This window comes from Thunnus maccoyii, chromosome 17 (genome assembly GCF_910596095.1).
Source record: "Thunnus maccoyii chromosome 17, fThuMac1.1, whole genome shotgun sequence".
NCBI lineage: Eukaryota > Metazoa > Chordata > Actinopteri > Scombriformes > Scombridae > Thunnus > Thunnus maccoyii.
Window position 1 is genome coordinate 3,928,078 of NC_056549.1, and position 11,226 is coordinate 3,939,303.

The 11,226-nt window shown below is 40.2% G+C and overlaps 1 protein-coding gene across 3 annotated transcripts in view; it reads left to right on the top strand.

The window, feature by feature from the left end:
* Window positions 1–10,163, top strand: part of galnt14 (UDP-N-acetyl-alpha-D-galactosamine:polypeptide N-acetylgalactosaminyltransferase 14 (GalNAc-T14)) — a 199,483-nt gene extending 189,320 nt beyond the window's left edge. For all 3 annotated transcript variants that reach the window (XM_042390137.1, XM_042390138.1, XM_042390140.1), the window contains 2 exons: window positions 2,035–2,154; window positions 8,294–10,163. In XM_042390137.1, coding sequence (XP_042246071.1) covers window positions 2,035–2,154; window positions 8,294–8,452 — 279 coding nt within the window. In that variant the 3' untranslated portion in view covers window positions 8,453–10,163. The remainder of the gene's footprint in view (window positions 1–2,034; window positions 2,155–8,293) is intronic.
* The last annotated feature ends 1,063 nt before the right edge of the window (window positions 10,164–11,226 follow it).

The following is an 11,226-nucleotide window of genomic DNA, read 5'->3' on the forward strand; positions in this document are numbered from 1 at the left end:
CAAATCAAAGCGCTTCACGCAAGTTAAAGAAAATTATTCATATGAACTCAAAGTATCAAAACAACAAAACGGTGATAAAGATAATCAACACTTGGCTGGTATCAGTCTCAGCCAATCAACTACAGCCAAACCCGGCTCCATCAAACACATTATACTGTATATATATACTATATATAATGTTTTTGTTTCTCTTTTGTATGTATTCATGTATCTTTTCTCTGAAGTATTAATAACAGTATTTTGGAAATTTGTTTTATGTAATAAATACAATTTTTTTACAATGGATATCATAGTATAGATAAAATAATACATATTATTACTCTTAAAGTTAACTACAATCTGTTTTCCTTCATTATTCTCTATATTGATCGTTTGCTTCTCTATCTACAGTATCAGCCACATTTTCTCATTCAAGTGAGTGTGAAGGTGTGTTTGACTGGTACTTTATATGTCTCTCTACTTAACCTTCCTGTTGGACAACAGGTGTCATCAAAAAAATCGAAATGGTTTCAAAACAGTATCCTGACAAAGAAATTATGATTCTAACTATAGTTGAGATCAGAGGAAAATATGTTGATGGATTATTGCAGACTGGTCCATGTAAAAGTTGATGACAGCACATAATGACACCTGTAACCCACAACAGGTGGGTTAAAAAAAATATTCAGACCCTTTACTTGTGTAAAATTATCTGTCGCACATTGTAAAAATATTCTGTTCCAAGTAAAAGTTCTGCATTCAACATTCTTCTTAAGTCAAAGTAAAGAATTAGCAGCTAACCTCTAGCTATCAAAATAAAAGCATTCATTCTTAATCATTTTCATAAGTTGTAATGTCCAGGTTGAGCCGACCACTTTATTCACTGTTGCAGAGTTTAATCTGTCATAATCACAGACTATGAGGCCAGAAACATATGTGTACTTTTAGTCTGGGGTCTATTTTTTATGGTTTGGGCCCAGTAGTCCCAGTAAAGGGAACTCTTAATGCTACAGCACACAGTGATGTTTTAGACAACAGTGGATCACTTTTGGGACGACCGTGTCCTGTTTCTCCCCCCCCCCGTGCACAAAGTCAGCTCCGTAAATAAATGACTTTCCCAGTTTGGTGAGGAAGAACTTGATTGGTCTGCAGAGAAAACCGACCTCAACCCCCGTCCAACTGGAACAGGATCTGTGAGCCGGGCTCCGTCACCCAGCATCAGTGTTGGACCTCACTGATGCTTTGTGGATAAATGGGAGCGAATCCCTGCAGCCAGGCGACAACATCTGGTTTAAAAACCTTCAACCAGAAGAGACGAGGCAGAATAATGTCCAACAACGACATACGAGTGTCTACATCTTTATTTTTATCAACATTTTTGATGTAAAATCTTAATTTGTAAAATAACTAATTAGTACAGCTGTCAGATAAATGTAGCGCTGTCAAAATAAAGGGATACAACATGGAAATACACACAATTTAATGTCACTTTGTTGCCTCCGTCAATAATATGAACGACTTTACATTCATGACCGCTGATCAGAAACAAAACCAAAACCAAAGCAGCGCTCCAAAATGTCAAAAACCCAACCAACAAACAACAGTTAACCGGCACAATTTGTCCAATTGGAGATAACTGGAGAGGTTCGGGGTCACCAGTGCTCCCATAAGGTTAGACCTAGAGGACTGGGATTTTATACAGGTTGACAGGATGTAGAAGGTTTATGGTGTTCTGCATAGTTCTGGCATAAAGCATGTCCTAATTATTGTTATTTAAATATGACTCATTATAGACGAGGACCAAAAACACTTTTTTGAGCCTTATTTGAATTATTTTATTATTAATAGTATTTATTTCCAGAAACTAGAAGATGTCATAAATGAAGCCTAACACATGCATCATGGCCTTACAGTTCCTCTGTTATAAGCTTTTCCATCTGGGTGTGCCAAATAGGTGAAAAGTCTATAAAAAAGATGGATGTTAAAGGGTTAAAACACTGAAATGATAAATAAAAATAGATTAACTCTTCTCTCTCTCTCTCTCTCTCCCTGCAGGAGTGGGTTTACACTCACGGGCAGCAGATCCGTCAGCAGCAGCACTGTCTGTCTCTGTCCACCACCTTCCCTGCCTCCCAGGTCCTGCTGCTGCCCTGCAACATGGCCGACGGCAAGCAGGTCCGCACGCACACGCACACACACACACACACACACATAAATACACACACAGTACAGGCAGACGGGTGGTGTGTAGCAGCGGGCGAGTCGCTACCGTAGATCATATGGCTGATAAATTAATCTAAATGTTAATTAATCCAAAGCTGAATTTGTCTAAAGATGACTGTTGCGCGCGCACACACACACACACACACACACACACACACACTTCAGGAGCAGATGCTTGACATATTTTTGGACACGGAGCTTGAAATACTCTTAACACACACACACATATACACACACACTTGTCATTACCTGACCACTGGGCACCTTGACGGCGTCCCAGAAGCCCCTGCAGCGGAGAACAACCTGACAACCAATAAATCACCCGAGAGAGAGAGAGAGAGAGAGAGAGAGAGAAGGAGGAGGAGGAGGAGGAGGAGGAGGAGGAGGAGGAGGAGGAGAGTGAGGAAGAGAGGCACAGGTGGAAAGGTGAAGCAAGGCAGACAAAAGAGGAGTAAGAGAGAGAGAAAGGGAGGGAGAAGGGAGGTGGAGGAGGGAGAGGTAGCTGAAAATTATCTCATTACACTTCACCAACTGTTCAGTCTGCATGGAAAATGTGCTTAAATGTGTGTGTGTGTGTGTGTGTGTGTGTGTGTGTGTGTGTGTGTGTGTGCTTTGTGGCTTTGTGTACTTGTTAATCCCATCTGGATCTTTGCAATCTAAAACAAATCTTTTTCGGTTATGATCAGACATGAAAAGAGTGTTTGCGTGTTGATACGGGCGTGTTTGTGTGTAAGTGTGTGTGATGTGATTCACTCCCTCCCGTGTTTTTGTCGTTGCTGTTATTATGTATTACGTGTTTGATCTATGAGTCATCAGCGACTGGTGAGAAAGAAGAAGAAGAAGTGGCCAGAAAACAAAGAAGAAGAGGAAACGAAGGGAGAGAAAAAATGAGCAGAGAAAATAAGGAGAAAAGGAGGAAGAATAAGACGAGAACAAGAAGGAAGAAGAGGAAGGGAAAACTAACTCATATAACACGTCACTGCGTGCGTGTAGCACACGGCGGCGGCGGCGGAGGAGCTCACAGCAGAATAAGAAGAATAATACATCACAGAAAGTGAATCAGGAGTGTTTTGTGTGTTCTTGCACTTGATTTCTCTCCTGATTAGCCGGTCTAGACTGGCTTCACCACGCTGAGACTGCAGCTGGTAGAGGTCTGGATATTTTTATACCTCGACAAGAACTTCCTCTGTGTCAGTAACAACACCACAGAAGAAGATCACAAAACAAAAGAAGAAGTTGAGGTACGGTAGATGTGCCAACTGACGGAGGGAATCAGGAAAGAAATGTTGTGTCAACAGGCGTCAACACTGAAAAATAGGACAGAAGCGTTTTCTATCCCGTCAGCGCACGCCGTATCTGACCCTGCTAACGCACGCCGTTTCTGACCCTGCTAACGCACACTCTATCTGACGCCGCGCATCACCAGTGTGTTTTAGAATTAAAGGGTCTATATGTGAGAAAAAGCGCCGGTCCGTCCTGTCTCGTAATACCGCTTCATACCTCAAGAGGCGATAATGAGTCACTGTTACGAGACAGGACAGACCGGAAAGACAGACAGACAGAAAGGAAGGAAGGACAGAAGGAAAGATGGAAAGAAGAAAAGAGAAGGAGGAGAGGAAGGAAGGAAGACAGAAAGGAAGGAAAGACAGAAAGAAGGAATAAAGGAAGGAAAAAAGGAAGAAAGAATGCAAGAAGGAAGAGGGGAAGGAAGGACGACAGAGAGGTAGGAAGGAAGGAAGGAAAGATGGAAAGAAGAAAAGAGAAGGAGGAGAGGAAGGAAGACAAAGAAAGGGGCAGAAGAAAGAAAAGAAGGAAGAAAGACAGAAAGAAGGATTAAAGGAAGGAAAAAAGGAAGAAAGAATGCAAGAAGGAAGAAAGGAAGGAAGGAAAACAGAAAGGTAGGAAGGAAGGAAGAAAGATGGAGGGAAGGAATAAAAAAATAAGTAAGAATAAAGGAAAGGAAGAAGGAAGGAAAAAATCAATAAAAAAAAACAAAAAAAAAGAGAAAGTGACAAACTAGAGGTGTAGAGGAAGGAGACCCGGGGAAAGTGAAGGAAAAAGGCAGAGAGAGCTGTTACATGTTCCAGTCAAGTGTGTGTGTGTGTGTGTGTGTGTGTGTGTGTGTGTGTGTGTGTGTGTGTGTGTGTCAGAGGGCAGGAAGTAGAGCGATGATAGCTAATTAGAACGAAGATCCACTGAAGAAACAGCCCAGAGCTGACTGGTGGAGAGACACAGAGAGAGAGAGAGAGAGAGAGAGAGAGAGAGATAGAGAGAGGTTAAATTCAGGATAGACAGAGATGGAGAGAGTGATGGACGAGAGACACCGAGAAAGACAGACAGAGAGAAAGTGATGGAGAACTAAACACACCACGACAAAGAGAGAGAGAGAAGTAATATCAGGGCCAGAATCACCAATATTGATACTAATTTTATCATCACAAGTTGTTAATGAACTGATATCCTGTTAATTATTGAATCGAATGCAGACAGACAGACAGACAGACAGACAGACAGACAGACAGACAGACAGGCAGACAGACAGACAGACAGACAGACAGACAGACAGACAGACAGACAGACAGACAGGCGTGCTGGTGGATGATGGAGGCTTGTTGCTTCAGGTACCGATGAGACAGATATTATACTGAGAGACAGAAGTTTTGCAACTCTGGCAATGAATTAATTTAACTTTTGTGGCAACATGTGTGTGTGTGTGTGTGTGTGTGTGTGTGTGTGTGTGTGTGTGTGTGTGTGTGAGGTAAGAGAAAGAAAGAGGAAAAACAACACCAGGATTGTGCTTTTGCACGTGTTTGATGAGCCAAAGCTGCATCTTGCCAGATGTTTCGCTTATTTTAACATTTTTGTCAGTCGACTCTGTTGTTTTTGGCCACCAGACCAGCAGAAGTCAGTCTGAATGCGTCCTCAGTGATAAATAACAGATATGATTATTGTTTTAACTCTCCAACCTAACGAGGTTCAACTAGCAGCAGCAGAGAAACGTATTGATACAAGTATCAGCCTCCCAAACAAGACGTAGTACTGATGGTATCTGTACTTTAGGTATCGATCTGCCCGCACCTGCAGTCAATATCCACCTATTAAAATTCAAAGGTTGGCAGCTTGATACACACTTCAGTCACCTCGGTTCAGATCATTACTGCAGTATAAAAACACACAGCTGCACTTCCTGTCACACACACACATCCAAAACTTTTCTTGCTGTGAAGTTTGCTCATATCACGATTACAATTCATGAGTCTAACGAGTGTTTTTTTCCTCGTGTGTGTGGAGACTCAGACGACACGTACTTCCAGAAAAATCGATCACCAGTGTTCTTTTAACTTTTTCATGCAACTTATTAAGAATGAATCTACTTGTACGAGCGGTTCTTCCTTTCACATACGAACGGAGACTTTTCTTCCTCTTTAGTAAAACAACATCAACAAACCAGGAAGGAATCAAATCCCAAAACAACGGGAGTCATCTCGAAGTAGGAAAGCCAAGAAGAAGTCATGAAAAATGTAACAACCTGCAGAGTCCCAACAGGAGGAAGATTTCAGGTTCAGTCTGTGTTCATCCTGTGATGACCTGAACCTGATCCCAGTGTATTCTGGGTAATAGATAGTGGCGTGTAGAGAAAAATGCAAATTGTTATTCAACGTCAGCAGGGCTGCAGCAGGCAGTAATGAGGTGAATACTAATTGATTTTACTTTTAATTATCCCTCCATCTTTTTTTTTTTTTTCAATTAAAAAGGATCGGCGGCCCGTCGCTGCACTGTGATGAGCGTGTCATCATGACAGCGCCGCAGTAGAGCCACAATGCAGATTCACAGAACAAAGCCTGTGTGTGTGTGTGTGTGTGTGTCTTTGTGTTGTTACAAGGCCCTACCAGATCAAGATACATGACAGCGATACGCTTCAGGAGGTTTCAGCAAACACAATATGGCCACCGTACACACAAACACGCTGATACAAAGATGCATATACAGATATCACACGCTCACACAAATTTGCTCACACACACGCCCCGATTCTGTTTTGCTCTCTCGTCTCTTGTTTCTCCACTCTTTCTCTTTATTCCTTTATCTGTCAATCTGCTCTCTCCCTCTCTCTCTCTCTCTCTCTCTCTCTCTCTCACTCCCTCTCTCACTCTCTCACGCTGTCTCTCTCTGATGAGTTGGTTTCAGACCCGCTGCTGGATAAAAGCCTCTTTTCATGTCTGATCATATCTGCTGCTTTGTTTTTCCAGCTAAAGAATCCAGCTATGAATAATGCACACACACACACGCTCTCTCTCTCTCTCTCTCTCTCTCTCTCTCTCACACACACACACACACACACACACACACACACGTGCCTGTTTGGTCAGAGAACCGTCAAACCAAATGAAAAGTCAGGAGACGCCTCCATCTAGTGGTGAAAGTGGAGAATCACAGCAATCCAACACTATTAATCTGTATCCTGAACAATGGTGATAAAAATGACACCGTAGGAGAGTAAACAGTTATGCTGTTGACCATAAAGAAATGTTTTATTTGTTTTTGACTCATTTTGTTCATGTGCTGTAATTTGTGTGAGAGGTTAGTAAGAATTTGGACAAAGTCATTGATTTTCAAGTCAAAAGTTTTAAGTCTAAACTCTTATGTTTTGAGTCCTAATCAAATCATTATTTGTCCGTCCGCTGGGCTGCTATACGCACCTTATAATTATAATAATAATAATAATAATAATAATAATAATAATAATAATAATAATAATAATAATAATAAGTTTATTTAGTATAGCACCTTCCACAGAAATGATATTCACAAAGTGCTTCACAGGAATAAGAGTTAAAAATAAGACCTTAAGAACATACATAGAGTAAAAACATGAACCACAAGTTAAAATTAACCTTAAAACACAAAGTTGATCTGTTGACAGGAAAATGAAGAAGTTACTCTTAATTAATAACATGATTTTAAGTCTTTGTGCTTCAAGTCATCGAGTTATTCCAAGTAGAAAGTCTAAAGTTCAAGTGAAGTCACAAGACTGTCACTTGTTTGATTTTGTCAAGTCTGAGTCTGAGTCCACACCTCTTTATGATTCCTACTAGAATAGATGATATCTGTTTTGACTCCAGTCCTGCTTCACAATTCTGATTCCTATCAAATCTTAATTCTGATTCACATTATTTGAGTAGAAAATAAATATTTTATGAGCAGATTTAGGTTTCCATAAACAGTTTTTGTCATAAATTACAAGGTAATTAGTAAAAAGACTTTTTCCTACAAAAGTCAAGATAAAGAAAAATAAAAAATATATAAACACTGTCTGTGTTAACATGGACATGTTGCTTCCTGACTGTTTCAAGGTTTTTGTTGCTTTGTTTTTCATTAGAGTTGAACCTTATTCTGGAGTCAAATCTGTAGACTTCCTCCCTGCAGGATATTTTTTGTATGTAGTGATGTTGTTGTATAATTTCTTTGCTCCGATGCCTGATATAATAAACTACAGACACTTTACTGACAGTGAAGTCAGAAGGTTTCGTCCACAATTTAACACTTTGATATGCAGGTGTAACAAAACCTGATTATGAAAAGTTTGGATCCCACACCTGTCACTCACACTGTGCTGTGATCTCTCTTTTCTTGATTTTTGTTGGTGAAGTTTGATATTTTCTCTCTCTGATACCAACACTTCTTCTTCTTTATATTAAAAAACCACCTGATTTAGATTCAACGAGCTCTTCAGTTTGTACCCTTGTAGCCATGAGACACTTTCTTCTTTCTTTGTATTCAAGAGAGTTCAACACATCATCTCTCACTGCAAATTCTGACAGATTCATGTTTTTTTTTTGCATATTGCACCTTGGTCATATAGTAATACGCCTGCCCTGCAGAGCATGACTGAACACCTTCCCAGAGACGTCTCGGCTGCCTGCAGGTTTCAGGATTCGGAAGCTCATCCAAGCAGCGACTTTAATTACAGCGTCGCCTGCTGCAGTTTTACCTCCTTTCACTATAATACAGTGTTGGGATCAAACTGAGGGCTAATTCTTTGTATTTCTGTGTAGAAATCTTCACTCCAGCTGTTTTCTGTTTGTTCCAGCGGTGGCAGAAGTCGGGGACTCACCTGGAGCACCTCGTCTCTCGGTTCTGCCTGGACTCGGAGATGGCTCTGGACGGGATGGACTCTTCTCGGATGCTGGTCATCAGCCCCTGTGAACTGAGCGCCTACACACAGAGATGGGAAGTCCCCTTCTCCTGACCCCCCTAACCCTGTGACCCCCCGTCGCCCCCGTCACCCATTCACCGCCTCAAAGACCCCGGCGGGGGGGGGGCAGAGACAGCTGCTCGGACAGAGTGGAGATGCATGAGAGCGTTGAGGGTCGCTGGAGGGAAACTTGACTATGAGAGGAAGGTGGTAGCTCACATTTCAAGTCCTGATTTATTGAAAGATCTTTGCAGGATGAAGACACGTGAAATGTGTCTCTGATGCTGTTTGTGGAAGAGTAAAAAAAAAAAAAACCAAGTGCACCTTAAAACCCCTGAACTGTCAAAGATTTGAGTCGGACAGAAACTTTGCTTGAGGAAAAACTATATCAGAATATGTGTCTTATAATCTTTTTGCATTGAAATTGTAAAGTTTTCTGAGTCTGTTGAAGAATCTGCGAGCACAACTCACGTTTTTTTAGTTACTTGGTCAAATATCTGTCACTGTCTTTACTAGAAACGTTCAGATCCTGAGATCCAACCAGCAGGATCTCAACGGAGTAAAACCTCTGAGAAACTGACAAAGATTTGTTTTGTTTTTTTTCCTAAAGCAGATCGAAGCATGAAGAGAATCTGTTATGTAACTCAAATTTCAAGATGAATTCCTACAAAAACTACAACTACAAGCTCAGCACAACGTCCACACAACTTTCTATCAGTCAACACACAGTCCAGTTAGCTTAGTAAAACCAGAATCACCTTAAATGTGGAACCTGACAGTCGGCAAAAAGACCCCTGATTGATTTGCACCGACAGAGATCAAGAGGATGAAGGAGTCACTAGTGTTCACTCTTAAATGATCATATATTATATTCTGTTGGTAGAAAAATGTTCTAACAGAATATCATTTCAGTATGTTTTAAAATGACAAACAGCAGGAATGAAATGTAACTTCATCGGCTGTTTTGTCTTATAAAACCTTTACCGAGCGCAGCTGTCATTGGAGTTCGATTGAGGAAGAGGAGAGAAGAAGAAAAGACCAAAGAAGGAGGCTCATGAGCGAACGACAAAGTCTGGATTTCAGAACAACCAGCAGCCGTCGGACGAGCCAAGACACGGAGAAACATTGAAATAAATAAACGAGTCATCAGCAGCATCACAGACAGAAAAGGGCTACAGACGAACAGCAGCTGTCAGAGGTTCTGCAGTGTTTTCTGTGTGCTTCACTTTGCTGTCGTGCATGTGTGCATTTTTCTACATGACTACATGTGTGTTTATTTTCACGCTACATAAATCTATCAGAGCGGGAGTCCTTCAGTCTAAACACTGATGCATCGTTCTGGTTCTGGTTTTGTTGTCAAGGTAAAGAGTCCACACAGCTTTTGTTGGTCACATACTTGACATAGTTTTTTATTTTTGAGATGCACTGGCAGGACATGGCGGGGGGGGTGGAGGGGGGTCGTTACTGACGGACAAACCGCAGCTGTTGTGACCCTTCAGTCATGTGACGTTCTTCTTTGGTTTTTCATTTCAAATTCCAGCAGAGTCAACACTCAACTGAAGTTAACTGACCTACAAAAATAACAAAAAAAAAAAGTCTAAATATCTGCTTTAACCTTCTAAACTCATCGGTTCAGTTTCTCATATGAGGGATTTTTGAGGAAACTTCTGTCTCTTTTCTCACTTTCCTGTTTGACGTCATCAGCTGCATCATCTCAATCATTTTGATATCCTGTTTGACTCCTGAATAAAGGTTTTTTTTCTAACGGCTGCTTCTATTTTATTGAAATGGTTGTGATGTTTAAATGCAGTAATGGAAACCTGAAAGCTGCCAGCAGTACACACACACACACACACACACACACACACACACACACACACACACACACACACACCATCTGCAATTAATAAACTAAAACTTGCAATCGTCTCTTTTTGTTGTAATAACTTATAAAAACCACATTCTTTATGTTAATAAAACACCACAATTTGATTAAAAACTTCAGTATATACAGTACTACTAGTACTGTTACTACTACTACAGGTACTACTGCTCTACCTGCTACAAATACTTCAACTGCAGTACAACGTTTACAATCACCAGCAACTACTGCTCTTACTTTTATTAACCCTTTGAACTCTGCGATAGAAATGGTCCGCCAGCGCCTACATTGGTATTTTTGCTTATTGTGATGTCATTTTTTGAAGTATCTTCAAATGCTTCATATCCCTAGAATCTGTACAAGCTAAGCTAAAAGGTTATGTAAGTCAATAAACCATAATAATTGATAAAGGTATTGAAATTGTGTCATATATTTAAAAAAAATACGAAAATCAGACGTTTTTTTCATCAAATTTTACTGAATAAACACACAAAACACGTTGATCCAAAACATTTCTGAATGTAGAAACATGAACAAAATATTTCTTAACACTCTACAAGTTATTTGAACTATCTACGTTTTTTAGTTTTTGAAATATGCACATTTTTATGAGCAGAGTGCAAAGTTTCATCTGCAGTAGACATATTTCCCCAGTGTCTACGTTGGTATTTTTGTTTATTGTGATGTCATTTCCCAGAATATCTTAAAATGCTTCATATTTCTAAAATCTGTAAAACCTAAATTAAAAGGTTTTGCAAGCCAATAAACCATAATGATTGATAAAGGCCTAAGTATTGAAATTGTGTCATAAATTAATACGGTTGCAACTTTAACTGCTTCTACTCCTGAATTCTACTAATATTACTACAACTAGTACTATTACTACTAATGGAACTACTATAACTACTATTTTACTACAACTACTACTGCTGCTATTACTACAGTA